The 19,949-nt window shown below is 43.4% G+C and overlaps 1 protein-coding gene across 8 annotated transcripts in view; it reads right to left on the bottom strand.

Moving 5' to 3' along the window:
• Positions 1-19,949, bottom strand: part of AHCTF1 (AT-hook containing transcription factor 1) — a 215,027-nt gene that overhangs the window by 25,985 nt on the left and 169,093 nt on the right. For 7 of the 8 annotated variants that reach the window (XR_013221111.1, XM_077283248.1, XM_077283249.1 and 4 more), the window contains 2 exons: positions 3,833-3,972; positions 3,632-3,738 (listed from right to left, as the gene is read on the bottom strand). Coding sequence is in view for 7 of the 8 variants with exons in the window: in XM_077283248.1 (XP_077139363.1) it covers positions 3,632-3,738; positions 3,833-3,972 (247 nt within the window). In the remaining variant the exon portion in view is untranslated. The remainder of the gene's footprint in view (positions 1-3,631; positions 3,739-3,832; positions 3,973-19,949) is intronic. The other variant, XM_077283254.1, reaches the window with a different exon arrangement.

The raw sequence follows: 19,949 nt of genomic DNA, 5'->3' as shown, positions 1-19,949 counted from the left end.
TACAGCACTACACTTAAGGGGATCGGAAAATTTTGAGGCAGACTTTTTAAGTCGCAACAAGCTGAAACAGGGGGAATAGGCCCTGAATTCTAGAGTGTTCTAGCAGACAGACCATCTATGAGATAGATTTGTTTGCCGACAGACAGCAGAAAGGTAAAAAGGTTCTGTTCTCTGAACCCCAGGGTATACCCATTTGCAGTAGACACCCTCCAGATTTCCTGGGACTTCTGGATTGCTTACGCCTTTCCTCCAATAGCGATGGTTCCAGCGGTCATGAAAAAGATCAGGGAGGATCAGGAGAGAGCGATTATGATTAGCCCCTTCTGGCCAAAAAGACCATGGTTTTCCCTGCTAAGGACAATGTCACTGTTAGATCCATGGATCCTGCCAGAGAACCCAGACCTTATTATGTAGGGGCTAAATATTCCACACTCAAGCAAAGGGCTTCCATCTAGCTGCGTGGAATTTGAAAGGGCAGTACTGAGTTACAGGGGGGTTTTCGCAAGGTTAGTTTCCACCTTGTTAAAAAGTAGAAAACCCGGTTAGTTTCCACCTTGCTAAAAAGTAGAAAACCCATAACGAAAATCTACGGCAGGGCAAGGAAAAAATTCTTGGAGTTTTTAGGGAAGCCGTTAGGTCAAAAGCCTCCAATTGGTCCCATGCTAGAGTTCCTTCAGACGGGGTTTGAACTGGTGTTTGCTACTCATACAATTAAGGTACAGGTATCTTCTTTGGGTGCATTGTATAGTTGTAACCTGACGGCTAATACTTGGATAGCAAGGTTCATAAAATCCTGTGTAGAGCCAGACCAGTCCCAATCCCGAGAGGTTCCCCCATGGGATCTGAACCTGGTACTAGAGGCTTTGACCAAAGAGCCGTTTGAACCCGTACAGGAATTGGCGGCAAAATATCTTACCCTCAAAACAATCATATTAGTGGCTTTGACATCAGTCCGTAGTGTGAGTGATTGACAGGCCCTTTCTAGAAACCCTCCTTATACACAAATATATGAGGATAGAGTCGTTTTAAGACCTGATCCGGCTTATCTTCCTAAAGTAGCATTGAAGTTTCAACGAAGTCAAGAGATTGTCCTACCCTCCTTCGGTAATAACCCTAATAATTCGTGAGAGGGGAAGTTATATAGTCTTGATGTTAGAAGGGCGCTGTTACAGTATATATTCTTGATTAGCCAGTGGAGAAAAGCCCAGTCCCTGTTTGTAGCCTTCCAGAGAAGTAGTAAGGGTTAGGGGGTAACAAAAGGTACCATTGCCAGATGGATTAAGGAGGCCATTAGTTTAGCTTACTCTGCTAGTGGTGTTCCGCTCCCTGACAGCATCAAGGCTTATTCCACCAGAGCTGTGGAGTCATGCGCAGAGAAAGCAGAGGTATCAATTGATCAAATTTGTAAGGCCACTACCTGGTCCTCACCATCCTCCTTCTTTAGGCATAGATTGGATCTATCCTCCTCTGCTGACAAACTTTGGTAGAAGGGTGCTGCATGCGGTGGTCCCTCCCTAAGGTGTTTCAAATTCTCCAGAAGTCTCTCAGGTGTCCGGTCATGGGTGAAGGGAAAACACCAATGTTACTTACTGCTAGCCATTTTTTTGCAGAACCCATGACTGCACCCGTATATCCCCCCCCTCTTTTTCACATTAGGGGTGTGCACTATAGTTTGGGTGTTATATAATGTGGTGTTGGTAATATGTGTAAATTAACCGAGAGGTCCTCTAATGCTCTGTAACTAACTGAAGCGGGGGAGAAGTTCCACCCTTTAATTTCAGTAGGTTCCTGTCCTAGCTGGGTGCATCCCTCAGGTGTGCCGTCATGGGTTCTGGCGTTTTTTTATTTAGATAGTGAAAAAAAAATCCAAGAGTTTTTAGAAGAAAAAAAAAAAAACACACCAAAAAAGTCATTTTCTGAGACCAGTGGTATATCCATTTTTCTTGATCTGGAACTGGGTGAGGGCTTACTTTTTGTGCGCTGAGCTGCTGTTTTTATTGATACCTTTTGGGGTAGATACAATCTATTGATCGCCCGCTATTGCATTTTAATGCAATGTCATGGCGACCAAAAAAACGTAACTAGCGGTTTGATTTTTATTTTGTTACGCTGTTTACCAAATTCTTTTAATATTTTGATAGATCAGGCATGTCTGAACGCAGTAACACCGAACAAGATTTTTTTTATTGTTTTATTTTGAATGGGGCGTTATTTTTAAAATATTTTTCAAATTTTTTTTCTTTTTTACTTTAGAAGCTGCAATCAATCTATCGCCTGCGCTACACAGAGCATGGATTCAGCCCTGCTCTTTGTAGCAGAAATGCTCACTTGCTGCTGAGCAGCGCTCATAGCTATCTAGCAATGACAACCACATGGATCTCCTGCAGACAGCGGGTTGTAATGCCAAACCAACGGCGCAATCATGTTAAATGCCGCTGTCAGATTGACTGCGGAAATTAAGATGTTAACAGCCACGAGATTCCACCGGGGTCTTTTAGTCGCACATGTCAGCTAATGAAATCAGCTGACATGTGGCAGAAAATTTGCAAGCTCATCGCCAGAGCCCACAGCAAACGGCGGAGGTGACCTTAAACATACCTACAGCACAGACCAAAAGTTTGGACACACCTTTTCATTTGAAGATTTTTCTGTATTTTCATGACTATGAAAATTGTACATTCACACTGAAGGCATCAAAACTATGAATTAACACATGTGGAATTATATACTTAACAAAAAAGTGTGAAACTGAAATTATGTCTTATATTCTAGGTTCTTCAAAGTAGCCACCTTTTGCTTTGATGACTGCTTTGCACACTCTTGGCATTCTCTTGATGAGCTTCAAGAGGTAGTCACCGGGAATGGTTTTCACTTCACAGGTGTGCCCTGTCAGGTTTAATAAGTGGGATTTCTTGCATTATGAATGGGGTTGGGACCATCAGTTGTGTTTTGATGCCTTCAGTGTGAATGTACAATTTTCATAGTCATGAAAATACAGAAAAATATTTAAATGAGAAGGTGTGTCCAAACTTTTGGTCTGTACTGTATATGTCCAATGTCGGAAATGGGTTAATAATATAGGACTCACTAACTATAAATGGGAACAAATGTTTAAAGTGGATACAAAATAAAAAGAAGGAGTTAATGTTATTCTGTCATGACAGAATACTTCAATAATTGAGACAGACCTATTTAATATAGGATTCACAAACTACATTTGGTACTGTGAGACAACATTTTTATATATTTCTGATTTAGAATTCCCTTATTTCTTAATAGAACTAATAAAAGTTATATTTTCATATTATTACTCCAATTGGATTAGACCGTGAATCCAGCTAGAAATTGGAGTAACATTTCTGCAGTAAGGCATGAGTAATGTTTAATGAATCGGTCAAGCAGTTGTTTCGATGTTCTGTCTCCCCATTTCCAAGTATATTGGTGTAGATGGCCGAAACCGAAGTTTTATGCAATTTCATATTGAGCAAAAATTTTGCGACATTGAAAGGTATTTTGAGACGGAATTCTGGCATAAACACACTGTTGAATCAGGCGCAAAAGTCTGTATATATGTAACATGTTAGATGATTTTACTTAAATCAAGAAGGAAAGAAAAAATAAAAATACTTACTGATCTTTCTTTACTCTGTTTTTTGAAGGTCTGCCTCTCGGTCGCTTTACTACTGGTGTGTCAGGAACGTGAGCTATCGGTTCATGCGACTGCGTAATAGTTACATCCTGAAAATTAGGGAAAGGCGTAATTAGGGCTTAAAATTTTCTGTAATGTATAAAGTAAAGAAATGCCCAGAAACATAAAAAAATGATATCAGACCTTTTCTTCCTGCATTACATTGGTAGAGTGTTTTGTCCTTGTCCTCCTTGTCTTTACAGATGGTGGAGAAAACACGTACTCTGAAGCTATTGGTGCTGGCGTCTTAGTTGGAGAAATATTTAGTAGAGTGGTTTGCTCAGCTGCAGAGGGAACAGAAGATCATTACACAAGAAATAGCTGTTCACTTATTGTTACAATTATATCCATGTTTTTTTTTTTGTTTTTTTTTTTTGGGGGGGGGGGGGGTTATTTTTTTATTTTTTTTAAGTACTGTAAAGCTAAAATTGTGCCCTTAAACAGGGCCGGACTGGCCATCGAGCACTTCTGGCAAATGCCAGAAGGGCTGGTGCCAGTAGTGGGCCGCTGCACTCTTCCTCCCCTCCCCCTGCCAGTGCCGCCGCATTCAACTATACCGGCGTCTGACACCGGTATATAGTTCAATGCAATGATGTAGGAGAGAGCGTCTGCTGACGCTCCCTCTCCCATCATTCCCCGCTCTGCCTCTGACACTGCGGGTGCACGATGACGTCATATCATCGCGCACCTTCTGTGTCCCGGGCAAACTGCAGCCGCCGAGACAGGAGCAGGGAACAGCGCGGGCAAGAGGAAAGGTGAGGAGAGTTGTTTTTTTTACTGGGCTGTGGGGCCATTATTGAGATGTGGTCTGTGCCGTGTATATACCACTGTGCGGTCTGTGCCGTGTATATACCACTGTGCGGGCTGTGCCGTGTATATACCACTGTGCGGGCTGTGCCGTGTATATACCACTGTGCGGGCTGTGCCGTGTATATACCACTGTGCGGGCTGTGCCGTGTATATACCACTGTGCGGGCTGTGCCGTGTATATACCACTGTGCGGGCTGTGCCGTGTATATACCACTGTGCGGGCTGTGCCGTGTATATACCACTGTGCGGGCTGTGCCGTGTATATACCACTGTGCGGGCTGTGCCGTGTATATACCACTGTGCGGGCTGTGCCGTGTATATACCACTGTGCGGGCTGTGCCGTGTATATACCACTGTGCGGGCTGTGCCGTGTATATACCACTGTGCGGGCTGTGCCGTGTATATACCACTGTGCGGGCTGTGCCGTGTATATACCACTGTGTGGGCTGTGCCGTATATACCACTGTGTGGGCTGTGCCGTATATACCACTGTGTGGGCTGTGCCGTATATACCACTGTGTGGGCTGTGCCGTATATACCACTGTGTGGGCTGTGCCGTATATACCACTGTGTGGGCTGTGCCGTATATACAACTGTGTGGGCTGTGCCGTATACTACTACGCGGGCTGTGCTGTATACTATGCGGGGTTTGATATATATTATGGGGGGTATATTATATTCTATGGGGGAGGCCGTGTTATATACTATGTGGCTGTGTTATATACTATTGCGGGGGTATATTATATTCTATGGGGGAGGTTGTCATACTATGGGGGGCTGCATTATATTCTATGGGGGGCTACATTATATATTATGGAGAGGTGGGATGATGTATTATATTCTATGGGGGGCTGTATTAGATTTTATGAGGGATGATCGCATCATACTCTGATGGGGCTGCATTATATTCTATGGGGAGGTGGGCTGTATTCTATTCTATTCGGGGCTACATTATATTCTATGGGGGGCAGTATTATATTTATATTCTATGAGGGGTGATTGCATCATACTCTATGGGGGGGGGCTGCATTATACTCTGGGGTGGTTGCATTATATTCTGTAGGGTGGTGGCTGCATTATACTATATGTGGGCTCCATTATACTGTATTGAGGACTATGGGGAATATGTTATACTATATGAAGAACTATGGGGTGCATTATACTATGGGAAGTGAATTGTACTACGTGGATAACTATGGCGGTGCATTATACTATATGGAGCACTATGAGGAGTGTATTATGCTATATGGAGGACTTAGCAGTGTATTTTAATATATGGAGGACTATAGGGAGTGTATTATACTATATGGAGGACTGTGGTGAACATTATAATATATGGAGGACTATGGGGTGTATTTTACTAAACAAGTAAAATGCTGCATATTCAGATTGTTTTTGCTGGAACAAAAATCCTTGTTCTCAGCAGCACATCGCCGGTGTAAACTGTATATGTGCTGCTGATAACATGATCCTGTATGGTGATGTGTTAGTGATCTATTAGTGATCATTCTGTCCCATCATTATTCCTCAGCTGGTGTAAAGAGGCTGGGAAACAAGCGTTGAACAACTTCAGTATTGTCGATCAAACTCATTTAGCGGCCTGAACTCAGCGCATGTAAATACAACCGAAATGCTTCTGTGTGATGTGCAATATGGTAGCATTTGGGGCCCCATTTTAAAACTTTGCCTAGAGCCCCACTTTGCCTAAAACCGGCCCTGCTTACAAGTGTACAAAGATATTATACAGTCACCATGTGACAAGTGGGCCTGTGTAACTTCAAATGCCAGGGCTGAATTTTAGTCCCAGTCCGGCCCTGCCCTTAAAGCACACAGATCAAAATATATAAAAGCAGCAACACATTTGCTTTTTTCTAGTCTATTTGGTGGACGTGAAGACAAGATTTGAAGAAAAAAAAAAAAAAGGATATTTGGTTACTCACCGTAAAATATGTTTCTCAGCACCTTCATTGGGGGAAACAGTAACGTAGCTACCGGGGTGGTCGCCCTGGGCCCCACCCGGAGCTACGCTACTGTAACTGTATTGGCGTGCACATAGTTACGTTATGCGGCAGAGCAGGGAGACTCGATCCCCTTGCACTGCCACCTGGCCATTATGGGGCTCCTGAGCAGGCGGGGGTGGGCCCGGTGCCAGCAGTGGACCCCCAGCCTGTCATTACAAGTTCAACTGTATCAGTTGGATGCCGATACAGTTGACCGCATTGATGAGAGTAGGAGCGACAAGCTCCCTCTCAGCGTCTGACGTCCCTGATGCAAACACTGACAGCGGGCAAGATGACGTCACTTCTTGGCGCCCGCTGTCTAGGACATGAGCGGACGCTTGGAGCAGCGCAGGAACCAGGAGGAGAGGCGAGTATTGGATGTATTTATTTTTTTATGTAGGTGCTTTATATTATATAAAATCTCCCTATGTGGGGGTGCTTTATATTATATAAAATCTCCCTATGTGGTGGTGCATTATACTATATAGGGTCTGCCTAAGGGGGGTGCATTATACTATATAGAGTCTGCCTAAGGGGGGTGCATTATACAATATAGAGTCTGCCTAAGGGGGGGTGCATTATACAATATAGAGTCTGCCTAAGGGGGATGCATTATACAATATAGAGTCTGCCTAAGGGGGATGCATTATACAATATAGTCTGCCTAAAGGGGTGCATTATACAATATAGAGTCTGCCTAAGGGGGGGTGCATTATACCATATAGAGTCTGCCTATGGGGGTGCATTATACAATATAGAGTCTGCCTAAGGGGGATGCATTATACAATATAGAGTCCGCCTAAGGGGGGTGCATTATACAATATAGTCTGCCTAAAGGGGTGCATTATACAATATAGAGTCTGCCTAAGGGGGGGTGCATTATACCATATAGAGTCTGCCTATGGGGGTGCATTATACAATAGAGTGTCTGCCTATGGGGGGTGCATTATATAATATAGAGTCTGCCTATGGGGGGTGCATTATATAATAAAGAGTCTGCCTATGGGGGTGCATTATACAATATAGTGTCTGCCTAAGGGGGGTGCATTATACAATATAGAGTCGGCCTATGGGGGTGCATTATACAATATAGAGTCTGCCTATGGGGGGTGCATTATACCATATAGAGTCTGCCTATGGGGGTGCATTATACAATAGAGTGTCTGCCTATGGGGGGTGCATTATATAATATAGAGTCTGCCTATGGGGGGTGCATTATATAATAAAGAGTCTGCCTATGGGGGTGCATTATACAATATAGTGTCTGCCTAAGGGGGGTGCATTATACAATATAGAGTCGGCCTATGGGGGTGCATTATACAATATAGAGTCTGCCTATGGGGGGTGCATTATACAATATAAAGGCTGCCTAAGGGGGGTGCATTATACAATATAAAGTCTGCCTATAGGTGGTGCATTATATATATATATATATATATATATATATATATATATATATATATATATATATATATATATATATAATTGTTTAAGGGTTTTTCTGTCTGTCTGTCTTGGAAATCCCGCGTCCGATTGGTCGAGGCCGCCAGGCCTCGACCAATCAGCGACGGGCACAGCATGGCGACGATGATGTCATAAAGGTTGCCTCGACCAATCAGCGACGGGCACAGTCTACCGCGAATTCTGGAATCATCATTGTCCATATACAACGGGGACATGCATATTCTAGAATACCCGATGCGTTAGAATCGGGCCACAATCTAGTACTATATAGTTTACCTATGGGGGGTGCATTATACTATATAGTCTGCCTATGGGGGGTGCATTATACAATATAGGGTCTGCCTATGGGGGTACATTATAAAATATAGTCTGCCTATTGGGAGTGCATTATACAATATAGTCTGCCTATAGGGGGTGCATTATACAATATAGAGTCTGCCTATGGGGTGCATTATACTATATAGAGTCTCCCTATAGGGGGTGCATTGTACAATATAGATTCTGCCTATGGGGGTGCATTATACAATATAGAGTCTGCATTATACAACATAGTCAGCTTATGGGGGTGCATTATACAGTCTGCCTATAGGGGGTGCATTATACAATGTAGTATTCCTATGGTGGTGCATTATATTATACAGTCTCCCTATGTGGTTTGCATTATACTATATAGAGTCTCCCTATGGGGGTGCATTATACTCTATAGTATCTCCCTATGGGGGGGTCATTATACTATATTGAGTCTGCCTATGGGGGTGCATTATACATAGTAACATTGTTAGCAAGGCCGAAAAAATACATTTGTCCATAGAGTTAAGCCTATATTCCATCAGAATAAATCCCCAGATCTAAGTCCTTCTAAAGAACCTAATAACTGTAAGATACAATATTGTTATGCTCCAGTTAGACATCCAGGCCTCTCTTGAACCCCTTGACTGAGTTCGCCATCACCACCTCCTCAGGCAAGGAATTCCAGATTCTCATTGCTTTAACCATAAAGAATCCACTTCTGTGTTGGTGGAAAAACCTTCTCTCCTCCAGATGTAGAGAATGCCCCCTTGTGACCGTCACCTTCCTTGGTACAAACAGATCCTCCGAGAGAAATTTGTATTATCCTCTTATATACATGGTTATTAGATCGCCCCTCAGTTGTCTTTTTTCTAGACTAAATAATCCTAATACTGCTAATCACTCTGGGTATTGTAGTTTCCCCATCCCCTTTATTAATTTTGTTGCCCTGAGCTTTTGTATTCGCTCTAGTTCCATTATATCCTTCCTGAGCACCAGTACCCCAAACTGTACATAGTACTCCACGTGCGGTCTAACCAGGTATTTGTACAGAGGCAGCATAATGCTCTCATCATGTGTATCCAGACCTCTTTTAATGCACCCCACGATCCTGTTTGCCTTGGCAGCCACTGCCTGGCACTGGCTGCTCCAGGTAAGTTTATCATTAACTATGATCCCAAAGTCAAACTCCATGTCAGAATAGTAACTATATACTATATAGAACTACAACTATAATATACTATAACTATATAACTATAATACACTATATAGAGTCTGCCTATGGAGGTTGCATTATACTATAGTCTGCCTATGGGGGGGGTGCATTATACTATATAGTCTGCCCATGGGGGTGCATTATACAATACAGTCTGCCTATGGGGTGTGCATTATACAATATAGAGTGTTCCTATGGGGGAGTGAATTATATTATATAGCGTGTGCCTATTTGGGAGTACATTATACAATATAGTCTCTCTATGGGGGTGCATTATATCATAGTCTCCTTATGTGGGTTGCATTATACTATATAGAGTCTCCCTATGGGGGGTGCATTATACAATATAGAGTCTGCTTATGAGGAGTGCATTATACAGTTGGCCTTTTTTTCATAGAATATGAATGATGACACCAAAACTTTTTCTCCACTCATTAGTGGTTGGATGAAGCCATTTATTGTCAAACTACTGTGTTTTCTCTTTTCTCTGATCAAAAGTTCACATACCCCATTTCTTAATACCGTGCACTGCCCCCTCCAACATCAATGACAGCTTGAAGTCTTGTGGTAGATGTGGATAAAGTTCTTTACTTTCTCAGATGGTAAAGCTGCCCACTCATCTTGGCAAAAAGCCTGCAGTTCCTGGGTTATCTAGCATGAACTGCGTGCTTGAGATCTCCCCAGAGTGGCTCAATGATATTGAGATCAGGAGACTGAGATGACCACTCCAGAACCTTCACTTTGTTCTGCTGTAGCCAATGACAAGTCGACTTGGCCTTGTGTTTTGGATCGCTGTCATGTTAGAATGTCCAAGTACGTCCCATGCTCAGCTTCTGGGCTGATGATAGTAAATTTGCCTCCAGTATTTCCTGATAATGTGCTGAATTCATCTTTCCTTCAACTTTGACCATGTTTCCTGTGCCTTTGTAGCTCACGCATCCCCAAAACATCAGCGATCCACCCCCGTACTTTACAGTAGGAATGGTGTTCCTTTCATTATAGGCCTTGTTGACCTCTCTCCAAATGTAAAGTTTATGGTTGTGGCCAAAAAGTTAAATTTTGGTCTCATCACTCGAAATTATCTTGTTCAAGAAGTTTTGAGGCTTGTGTCTGTGCTGTTTTGTGGATTGATACTTTGTGGCATTTGCGCAGTAATTGCTTTCTTCTGGCAACTCGACCATGCAACCCATTTTCTTCAAGTACCTCCTTATTGTGCATTTTGAAATAGCCACATCGCTAGTTTTCACAGAGTCCAGTATTTCAGTTGATGATATTTGTGTGTTTTTCTTTGCATCCCCGAACAATTTTCCTGGCAGTTGTGAACGAATATTTTGTTGGTCTACCTGACTGAGGTTTTGTTTTTACAAAGCCCTTGATTTTCCATTTGTTAATCACAGTTTGAATGCTGCTGACTGGCATTACAATTCCTTGGATATCTTTTTGCATCCCTTTCCGGTTTTATACAGTTCAACTACCTTTTCCCATAGATCCATTGACAATTCATTTGCTTTCCCCATGACTCACAATCCAGAAACTTCAGTGGCTGGATGAAAGATGCAAGAGTCTGTATGGATCCCAGAAACTGTCTCCGCTTTTATACACTCACTGATTACAAACAAACCGGTCACAGGACCTTTAGTAGCCATTCAAACCCATGTGTGTCAATTTCTGTGCATGTAATCAGGCCAAAATCACCAGGGTATGTGAACTTTTGATCAGGGCCATTTGGATGTTTTCAGTTGTCATTATGATTTAAAAAGAGAAAACACAGCAGTTTAACAATAAATGGCTTCACCCAACCACTAACCATGAGTAGAGAAAACATTTTGGTGTTATCATTCATATTCTCTGAAAAAAGGCCAAGAAAGCAAAAATTCGGCCGGGGTATGTCAACTTTTGAGCACAACTGTACTATATAGAGTCTACCTATAGGAGGTGTATTACATAATATAGAGTCTACCTATGGGGGTGCAGGTGCATTACACTATATACTCTGCCTATGTGGAGTGTATTATACTAGGCCTATATAAGGCTATCTAGGCAGCCATCATACAGTGTGAAGATTACAATGAGGGGGCCATCATACAATGTTTGAGCCATCAGTTTGGGGGCTACTAAGGGGTCAGTATACTGTGTGTGGGGTACGATTCAGTGAGGGGGCATTATACTGTGTTTAAGAGAGCATCATACTGTGTGTATAGGGGAGCTGTACAGAGGGGAGACGCCAGACATTATTAAATCTAAAGTGAGCATTTATTGTTATAGGGGAAATCAGGTTACTGTGACTATCAAAGGGGAACACAGGTCATTATTACTTTCAAGGTTTCTAGGGGGCAAAATGTGGACACTTTGCTAGGGCACCTAATGATCTCAGTATGAAAAAAAAGTTATTTTTGGTAGCCATTAAAAGGTATAACTACAAGATTATCTTGTTTTTCACACCGAGAGCATTATTTTTTTTCAACTGGCTAACTAGGACACTTACACGTGGCATTACTATATTCTGGATGGCTGCTTTAGATTTTAGAGGGCAAACAGAACCACACAGTAGTTGCAGTAATAAAGACACGCACGGCAGCAGCGGCTCAGCATTGGGGCATCAGCAGGATAAGGAGTTGGGAATAATCCCATTGTGGACAGTGCTTAAAATATGAGATGTGAAATATGTCTGTAGTAATCTCTGCAGCCAAGTCGGGGCTGGAAGAAGTTGTCATGTCAGTCTGGGCCAGATGGAAAAGAAGGGAAAAGTGAACGATTCCATCAGAAAGAACTTCAGCTGTAAGTCACTATCTGTAACTGTACCGTGATCTCTTATTTGTTCCATAGGACTGGTATCTACCACTGACCATATAATGGTAATATCCATGTTGGTCATTGTGTAGAGATTATTTTTAGCAACAGCACAGACATCTGTTGAGGTTCTCCTTCACTATTAGGGTGTCTCACCCAGTTGTAATCAAGGTTACCAGGTTAGGGGCCCACTCAGAAGTTTTGACCCCCCTGAACCAAAACCCTAGCTACGCCTCTGGGGACACAAACCATGTGTGTATGATGCTGCCACTAGGAGGCTGACACTACGCACAAAAATGAAAAAAAAAAAAAAAAAAATCTCCTCCCCATCAGTGTACACACCTCCAACTTGCACCAAGTTAATCAGTTAGTGAGAAATCAGTAGGAGAAGCAAAGTGTAAATAAAGAACACAAATACACAAAATCTAACACTATAAAAACAGTTAATACATCTGCCAAACATAGGAGGGTGTGGTGTCCCCCAAAAGAATGCTCCGAGACACAGATTTTACAGTGAGTAACCAAAAATTCTGTTTTCTCTATCGATTCATTGGGGGCCACAGGAAACCATGGGACGTCCTAAAGCAGTCCTTAGAGAGGAAAACAGCATAAACTACATTTAGGTCGGAGAACTAGTCACTGCCACTTGTAGGGTTCTCCTATCTAGGCTGGCATCTGCTGAAGTGTAGGCATAAATCCAGTAGAACTTTGCAAACTTGTGAATAGAATACCATGACGCTGCTTTACAAAGCTGTTAGGCGGGTGCTCGATGGTGAAGAGCCCAGGAGTCCCTCGCAGCTCAGGTAGAGTGAGCCCTAATCACAGTGGTAGGCACTCTGTTCTTAACCGGGTATGCCTCTGAGATGGTCGCCCAGATTCAGCGAAAGAGCCCTCAGGGATCACAGAGAGAATTCATTCTCTGGAAAAAGCAGTCCTGGAAAGGAATTGCCCTGACCAGGTCCAACTTGTTCAGAGAAAGGTTTAGAGAAAGGTCCAGAGGGTGAACCAGTGATGGACAGAAAGAAGGGAGGATGATGTCCTCATTGAGATGAAAGGGGGAGACTACCTTGGGAAGATAGTAGGGAACAGGCCGCAAAACCAATGTATCCTGGGTGCAGAATAAGGAAAGAGGATCGACACAAAAGAGCTGCCAGCTTCAAAACCTGCCTGATGAAAGTGATGGCCAAGAGAAAAGCAAACTTCCAAGATAGAAAGGACAGAGAGAAGTCTCAAAGGGGGACACCCAAGTGCCTCCAGCACCAGGTTGAGGTCCCAGGCATCTACTGGGGGAACGATAAAGAGGAGCTGCATTAGCCACCCTTGAAGAAAGGTATTGACCCTAGAACGAGAGGCTAAGTTCATTTGGAAAAGAATGGACTACGGAGAGACTTGGCCCTTGAGCAAACAGAGCTATACCTGCATCAAAACCTGGTCTTTCTGGTAGTCTCCAAGGGACATCTGAAAGCAGATTGACGACCTCTGTATACCAGGCCCTCCTGGGCCAATGTGGAGCCATTAGGGTGACAAGGACTCCTTCCGCCTTGATCTTCAACAGCCTGGGAAGAAGGGGAAGAGGTGGGAAAAAAAACAGGGAAAAGCAAACAGACCAAGGTTTTGCGCCCGCTGTGAGAGGATCGCGGGGGCTGGAAACAAACTGCGGAATCTTTCGGTTCATCCTGAAAACTGAGATCCTCGTCCGGACTGCCCCACTGTAAACAAATCTGAAGGAAGACATCCTGATGCAAAAACCCTTTCTCCTACTGCAAGATCCTTGCTACGGAGAAAGTCGGCGTCTCAACTGTCTAAGCCAGGAATGAGCACTGCCGTGTTCTCTGCCCAGGCAAGGATCTTTGATACTTCGACCAAAGCCAAAGAACTCAAGAGTCCATCCCTGGTGGTTGACATATGCCACAGCCGTGGTTTTGTCTGTCTGGACATGCACCAGTAGGCCCCTGACAAGATCCTGCCAGTGGAAAAGAGACAAAAGAATTACTCCGATCTCAAGAATGTTGATTGGCAGAAAGGTCTCCTTTGACAACCAGTGGCCCTGAATCGTGAGGTTATCGAAGACAGCTTCCCCAGTGGAGGAGACTGGCATCCGTTGTAACCACCTAACAGTGACTAGGAAGAAAGGACTGACCCTGGCGAATGAGGGAGGACAGCTACCACTTTAAGGATGCCCTGACATGAATCAAGAACAGGACAAGATAGATCTGTTCCATCAGGACAGGATGGTCTACTGAAGTGGCCTGGTACGAAACTGGGCTAAGGGTATCGCCTTCACAGCCGCTACCATCCTGCCCAAAACTACCATGGCCAAGAGAAGGGACGGAGATTGCAGGGCCTGAAGAGAGGGAACCCCTGCGTTGGAGGGCTGCCCTCTATTCCTTGGGAAGAACGTCTAAAGGGTGTTGAAAAGCATGGTCAGGGAAAACAAGACCACGGGTCGGAACAAGACAAGATTTGGCCCTGTTTACAATCCAGCCGAGCTGAGAAAAGGTGTTCAGAGTGATGGACAGGCTTTCCTTGGCTAGGGAGAAGGATGGAGGTTTTACAAGGATGTCGTCCAAGTAAGGTATGACCACTAGACCCCTGGTCCGAAGGATGGCCATCTCCACCACCATAATCTATGTAAAGACCCTGAGTGCGATTGCATGGCCAGATGGAAGAGCGAGGAACTGTAAATGTTCCTGCTATACCACGAACCAAAGGAATCTCTGTTGAACCAGAAAAACAGGGATGTGGAGATAGGCGTCTGCTATCCACCGAACACAGGAACTCCTGTGAATCCATAGAAGCAATTACTGGACGAAGTGATTCCATCCTGAAGTGACGTAGATGGACTCTCTTGTTTAGCAACTTGAGATCCAGGATTGGTCGAATGGACTAGTCTTTCTTTTGAACTACAAAGACGTTTGAAAAAAAAAAACAAAAAACTGAAATGTTCCCGAGGTGGGATAGGAACGATGACGTCTATCGACAGGAGTGAGGTAATGGCTGCGAAAAAAAAAAAAACAGGGATCAAGGGCCCTTGGGGAATGGACTTCGAAAAAACGATCTTGAGGTTGAAAAACAAATTCTATTTTGTATCCTGAAAATACCACCTCTCTGACCCAGACATCCTCGACAAATGCGAGCCAAGGGTACCCGTGAAGAACAGAAGACTGTCACCTACCCTGGGGAGCTCCCCGAGTGGCAGTGAAGAGTCATGCAGAGGAGAATCTGCTGTGCCTGCTCCTGAAGGATCTGCATTGCGAAGGCGCCAGGAGGATGTCACAGACATGATCCCTGGAAGGGCAGACTGGTCAGAGACTTCTTGGAAGACAAGTTTGTCTGCCATGCCTTTAGCTAGATGGTTCTGTGGATGGCTACTATATTAATGCAAACTTGAGCTGCACAAGAGGTGGCGTCCAAGGAGGTGGACACTAAATATTTCCCTGCTTATGAGATCTGGTCTGCAAGGAAGCCCTAACAGAACTGCTTAGACAAAGCAGATATAGACTTTGATACCCATGTGGTGGCAAAGGCAGGGCATAGGGTGGAACCTGCTGCTTCAAAGGCTGAGTGGGCAAAGGACTCCAAGAGTTTGGCATTGGGGTCCTTGAAAGATGCCCGTCCATAAGGGGGAGGACCATGTTAGTGTATAGTTAGGAAACCAAAGAGTCCACAGCCGGAGAAACAGTCCAGCATTCAGTGAGATCGGAAGCAAAATGGTATAAGATACAGAGCTGCTTCCCTCTCTGGAAGCGTCTGGTGGGGCTTTCCCTCTCTCTAGTAAAGACCCTTTCAAATTCCTTACGGGGGCAAAAACTTTAGGAGTTTGTCTTGTCCGTCTAAAGGACACCATCTGCTCTGCTGGCTACGTAGCGGTAATATTGATAATGAGAATTTGGCCGAGCGCCACAATGAGATGAGATTCTCGACCATCTCCTTCATGTTAGAAGCTAGACCAGAGCCCAGATGCTTATAGGCTTCAGAACTCAAATCCAAATTTGGCTCAGCTGGTGTGTCTGGGGTGGACAACTGGGAAGAAGCTGTTTCCCGAGATGGGCAAGGGGGGAAAAAGGGAGCAAGAGGGGAATCTGTAGCGACTATCCTGTCTAGCTCTCTTACGGCCATTACTAATGGTGCCCTCCTTTAGAATTAAACATGACAAATTAACTATGACAGGTTAGGGAACAGAGAAGGGAGTTGCTGAGGAGAGTGTCAGTCTACAGAGCAGAGCTTAGAAACTGAAATCTGTAGCGAAGAGTGCATAGAGTAGAGGGCTCAGGAAGGCTGCTTGGTAAGGCTCCTGATAAAAAAAAAACGGTGTCCAGATGCCAACCGCATAGAGGAACAGGCGGGCCCCTCATGTGAAGAAAGGGTGTGCAATCCACGTGCCATTAGAGGAGTAGTGGGGGCATGTCCATGCCGGACAGAAAGAAAACCCGCAGGATAAAGAAGGAAAAAGTGAAGTTAATCGTAGCGGCTATGCCGTACAGAAGCCGGGGCCTAAAGTAGTAAGTGAGGCTGGTGAGGGAGGAGTGGGTGGGTAGGAATAGGGGGCCAGGACTATTATTTGGATCATCTGATCACTCTTGAGTTACGGACTGGGGTCCTGACGCATAGACAGATGAGGGTATGAGGTTGTCTCTTCGTGGGACTACAGAGTGACTGCTTACACTGTATCCCTCCAAGGGATAGAAGTGAAAAAAGGGGAAATCATTACTGAAAAAAACTGAAAATTTTTGTGCATAGTGTGAGCCTCCTAGTGGCAGCAGCATACATCCATTGTTACCTGTGTCCCCCAATGAAGCGATAGAGAAAGTTTGTTTTGTAAATACAATTGAATTATCCCCATTGTTGATCCAGTTACATTCTACATAAATGAGCGGCCCTCAAATAGCCAAAGTTATGTTGACATGTAGCAGGTTTATAGCAAACGTCTGAGGCATTAAACCTGCTCCATAAAGTTATCTGAGACGCTTTCTCCAGTGTGAACATGGAATTTTACAAAATAAATTCAGATGTAATTAAGTGTAGCAATTGTGTATTGACATAACCAAACAAAGCTAAACTTCCATAATGCAGTAATCCTACATCAGATGACAGCACAGAACTAGCCGAGCTGTTAGTTCAGCTCTGGGTGATGTTGCAGAGTAACTGGGGATCAGCACACAGATTTAAAATTTATCATTAGATTTTGATAATTCTAACTAAAAAATAATGTTTAAAAGAAGCTATGGTAAACCTAAAACTTGGTGCCCTAGATGAACCAGTAGACTCTCATTCAGATGTCTGTTTTTAACATGTTCTCCATATTCACAGATAGATCATGCAACCATAAGGGTATGTTCAGTATTTGGTGCAGAAAATGCTGCACAATTTCTGCATTTCTTGGCAGAAAGAACATAGCTTGGAGCAGATTTTTCTCCCTGCTCATTAATATGGGTTAAATCTGAAGAAATAACACTAAAAGAATTAACATGCTGCAGATTTAAAACTGCACCAAATCTGCAAGTCACAAATAAGCAACATGTGCATGAAACTTCAGGATTCTCATTCACTTTATTGGCATCGGGAAACCCTTCAGGTTTTATAACAAATCTGCACTGAAAAAATGCAGCAAAAAGAGCAACGTGTGCACATAACCTAAAGCAAGAAAAAATTTTTTTCAAAGAGGTGTCCAATTTTGATTCAAATCCATCCATACAATTATAAGGGACTTAAAATGCTATCAATATGCTGTTATTAACCCCTTTCTGACCTCGGACGGTATAGTACGTCCGAGGTCAGATCCCCTGCTTTGATGTGGGCTCCAGCGGTGAACCCACATCAAAGCCGCGACATGTCAGCTGTTTTGAACTAGTTAAATGCCGCTGTCAATGGCATTTAACTACCGCTTCCGGCCATCTGATGATCGCTCCTATGTAGCTGAGCCGATTGAGTTGTGCCAGCTTCTAGCCTCCCATGGAGGCTATTGAAGCATGGCAAAAGTAAAAAAAAAAAAGTTTAAAAAAAATTTGAAATAATAATAAAAAATATATAAAAAAGTTTAAATCACCCCCCTTTCGCCCCATTCAAAATAAAACAATAAAAGTAAAATCAAATATACACATATTTGTTATCGCTGCGTTCAGAATCGCCCGATCAATAAAAAACAAAGGATTAACCTGATCGCTAAACGGCGTAGCGAGAAAAATATTTGAAACGTCAAAATAACGTTTTTTGGGTCGCTGCGACATTGCATTAAAATGTAATAACGGGCGATCAAAAGAACGTATCTGCACCAAAGTGGTATTAAAAACGCCAGCTCGGCACGCAAAAAATAAGCCCTCACCTGACCCCTGATCACGAAAAATGGAGACACTACGGGTATCGGAAAATGGCGCAATTTTTTATTTTTTTTTTTTCCTACCAAAGTTTGGAATTTTTTTTCACCACTTAGATAAAAAATAACCTAGACATGTTTGGGGTCTATGAACTAGTACTGACCTGAAAAATCATAATGGCAGGTCAGTTTTAGCATTTAGTGAAGCTAGCAAAAAAGCCAAACAAAAAACACGCATGGGATTGCACTTTTTTTGCAATTTCACCGCACTTGGAATTTTTTTCCCATTTTCTAGTACACGACATGGTAAAACCAATGATGTTGTTCAAAAGTACAACTGGTCCCGCAAAAAATAAGCCCTCACATGGCCATATTGACGGAAAAATAAAAAAGTTATGGCACTGGGAAGGAGGGGAGTGAAAAACGAACAGGGAAAAACAGAAAATCCCAAGGTCATGAAGGGGTTAACATTTGGAAGACAGAAAAGATTTTTTTTTTTATTACATACAAGAAAATGACCAATTAAACACTGATGGTAAAAACGGACACAAGGGCCAGAAACTGAGGAAACTCAGATTTAAAATGCTGAAGAAAAAAACAAAACAAACAAAAAAAACCACATCTAAGGCCTTATTCTGCTCTAACCAACTTTCAGCAGGGGATAGACATCACATTCAACGCAATACATCTTTTGTGGTCCAGTTGCATCTTGTGTCTCCTTTAGTAAATACAGCCATGGATGAAAAGAAGGAGCCCACCAATATCACTAATGTTAGCCCATGTGCACACTTTGCGGATTGGGGTGCAGTATTTTCCGCTCAAAATCTGCATCTCCTGGCAGAATACGCAGGTGCAGATTTGCTGCGTATTTTGTGCGATTTTGTTGCAGATTTTGTGAGGATTTTCTGCATTTTTTACCCCTGCGGATATCTATAATGGAAGGGGTCAGAAACGCTGCAGTTCCGCACAAAAGAAGTAGCATGCTACTTCTTTTGATCCGCAGCGGTTTTCTTGCGGATTTTTCCGCACCATTAGCACAGCATTTTTTACTATTGATTTACATTGTACTGTAAATCACTTTGCGGAACTGCAGCGTTTCTGCGCAGGAAAATCCACTGCAGATCCGCGCTAATTCTGCATCGTGTGCACACAGCCTAAGTGTGGGAAAGCTTTGAATGACGACATGAATGCAGTGTGTCTATGTAACAATGTATGTGGGGAATTTCTGCACCCATGTGTTGTACTACACAACTGACGAAGCCCTATCAGTGAGGGGGATACGCATGGGGCCTCGTTCCTTGGTCCATCCACTGGGTGTATGGGGATATTTTTCCCCTGTCAGTACCGAACAACAGGTAATCTATCCACTTTTAACTCCCT

The sequence above is a fragment of the Ranitomeya variabilis genome, chromosome 2, assembly GCF_051348905.1.
Source record: "Ranitomeya variabilis isolate aRanVar5 chromosome 2, aRanVar5.hap1, whole genome shotgun sequence".
Taxonomy (NCBI): domain Eukaryota; kingdom Metazoa; phylum Chordata; class Amphibia; order Anura; family Dendrobatidae; genus Ranitomeya; species Ranitomeya variabilis.
This window is presented reverse-complemented; position numbering and strand designations above follow the sequence as displayed.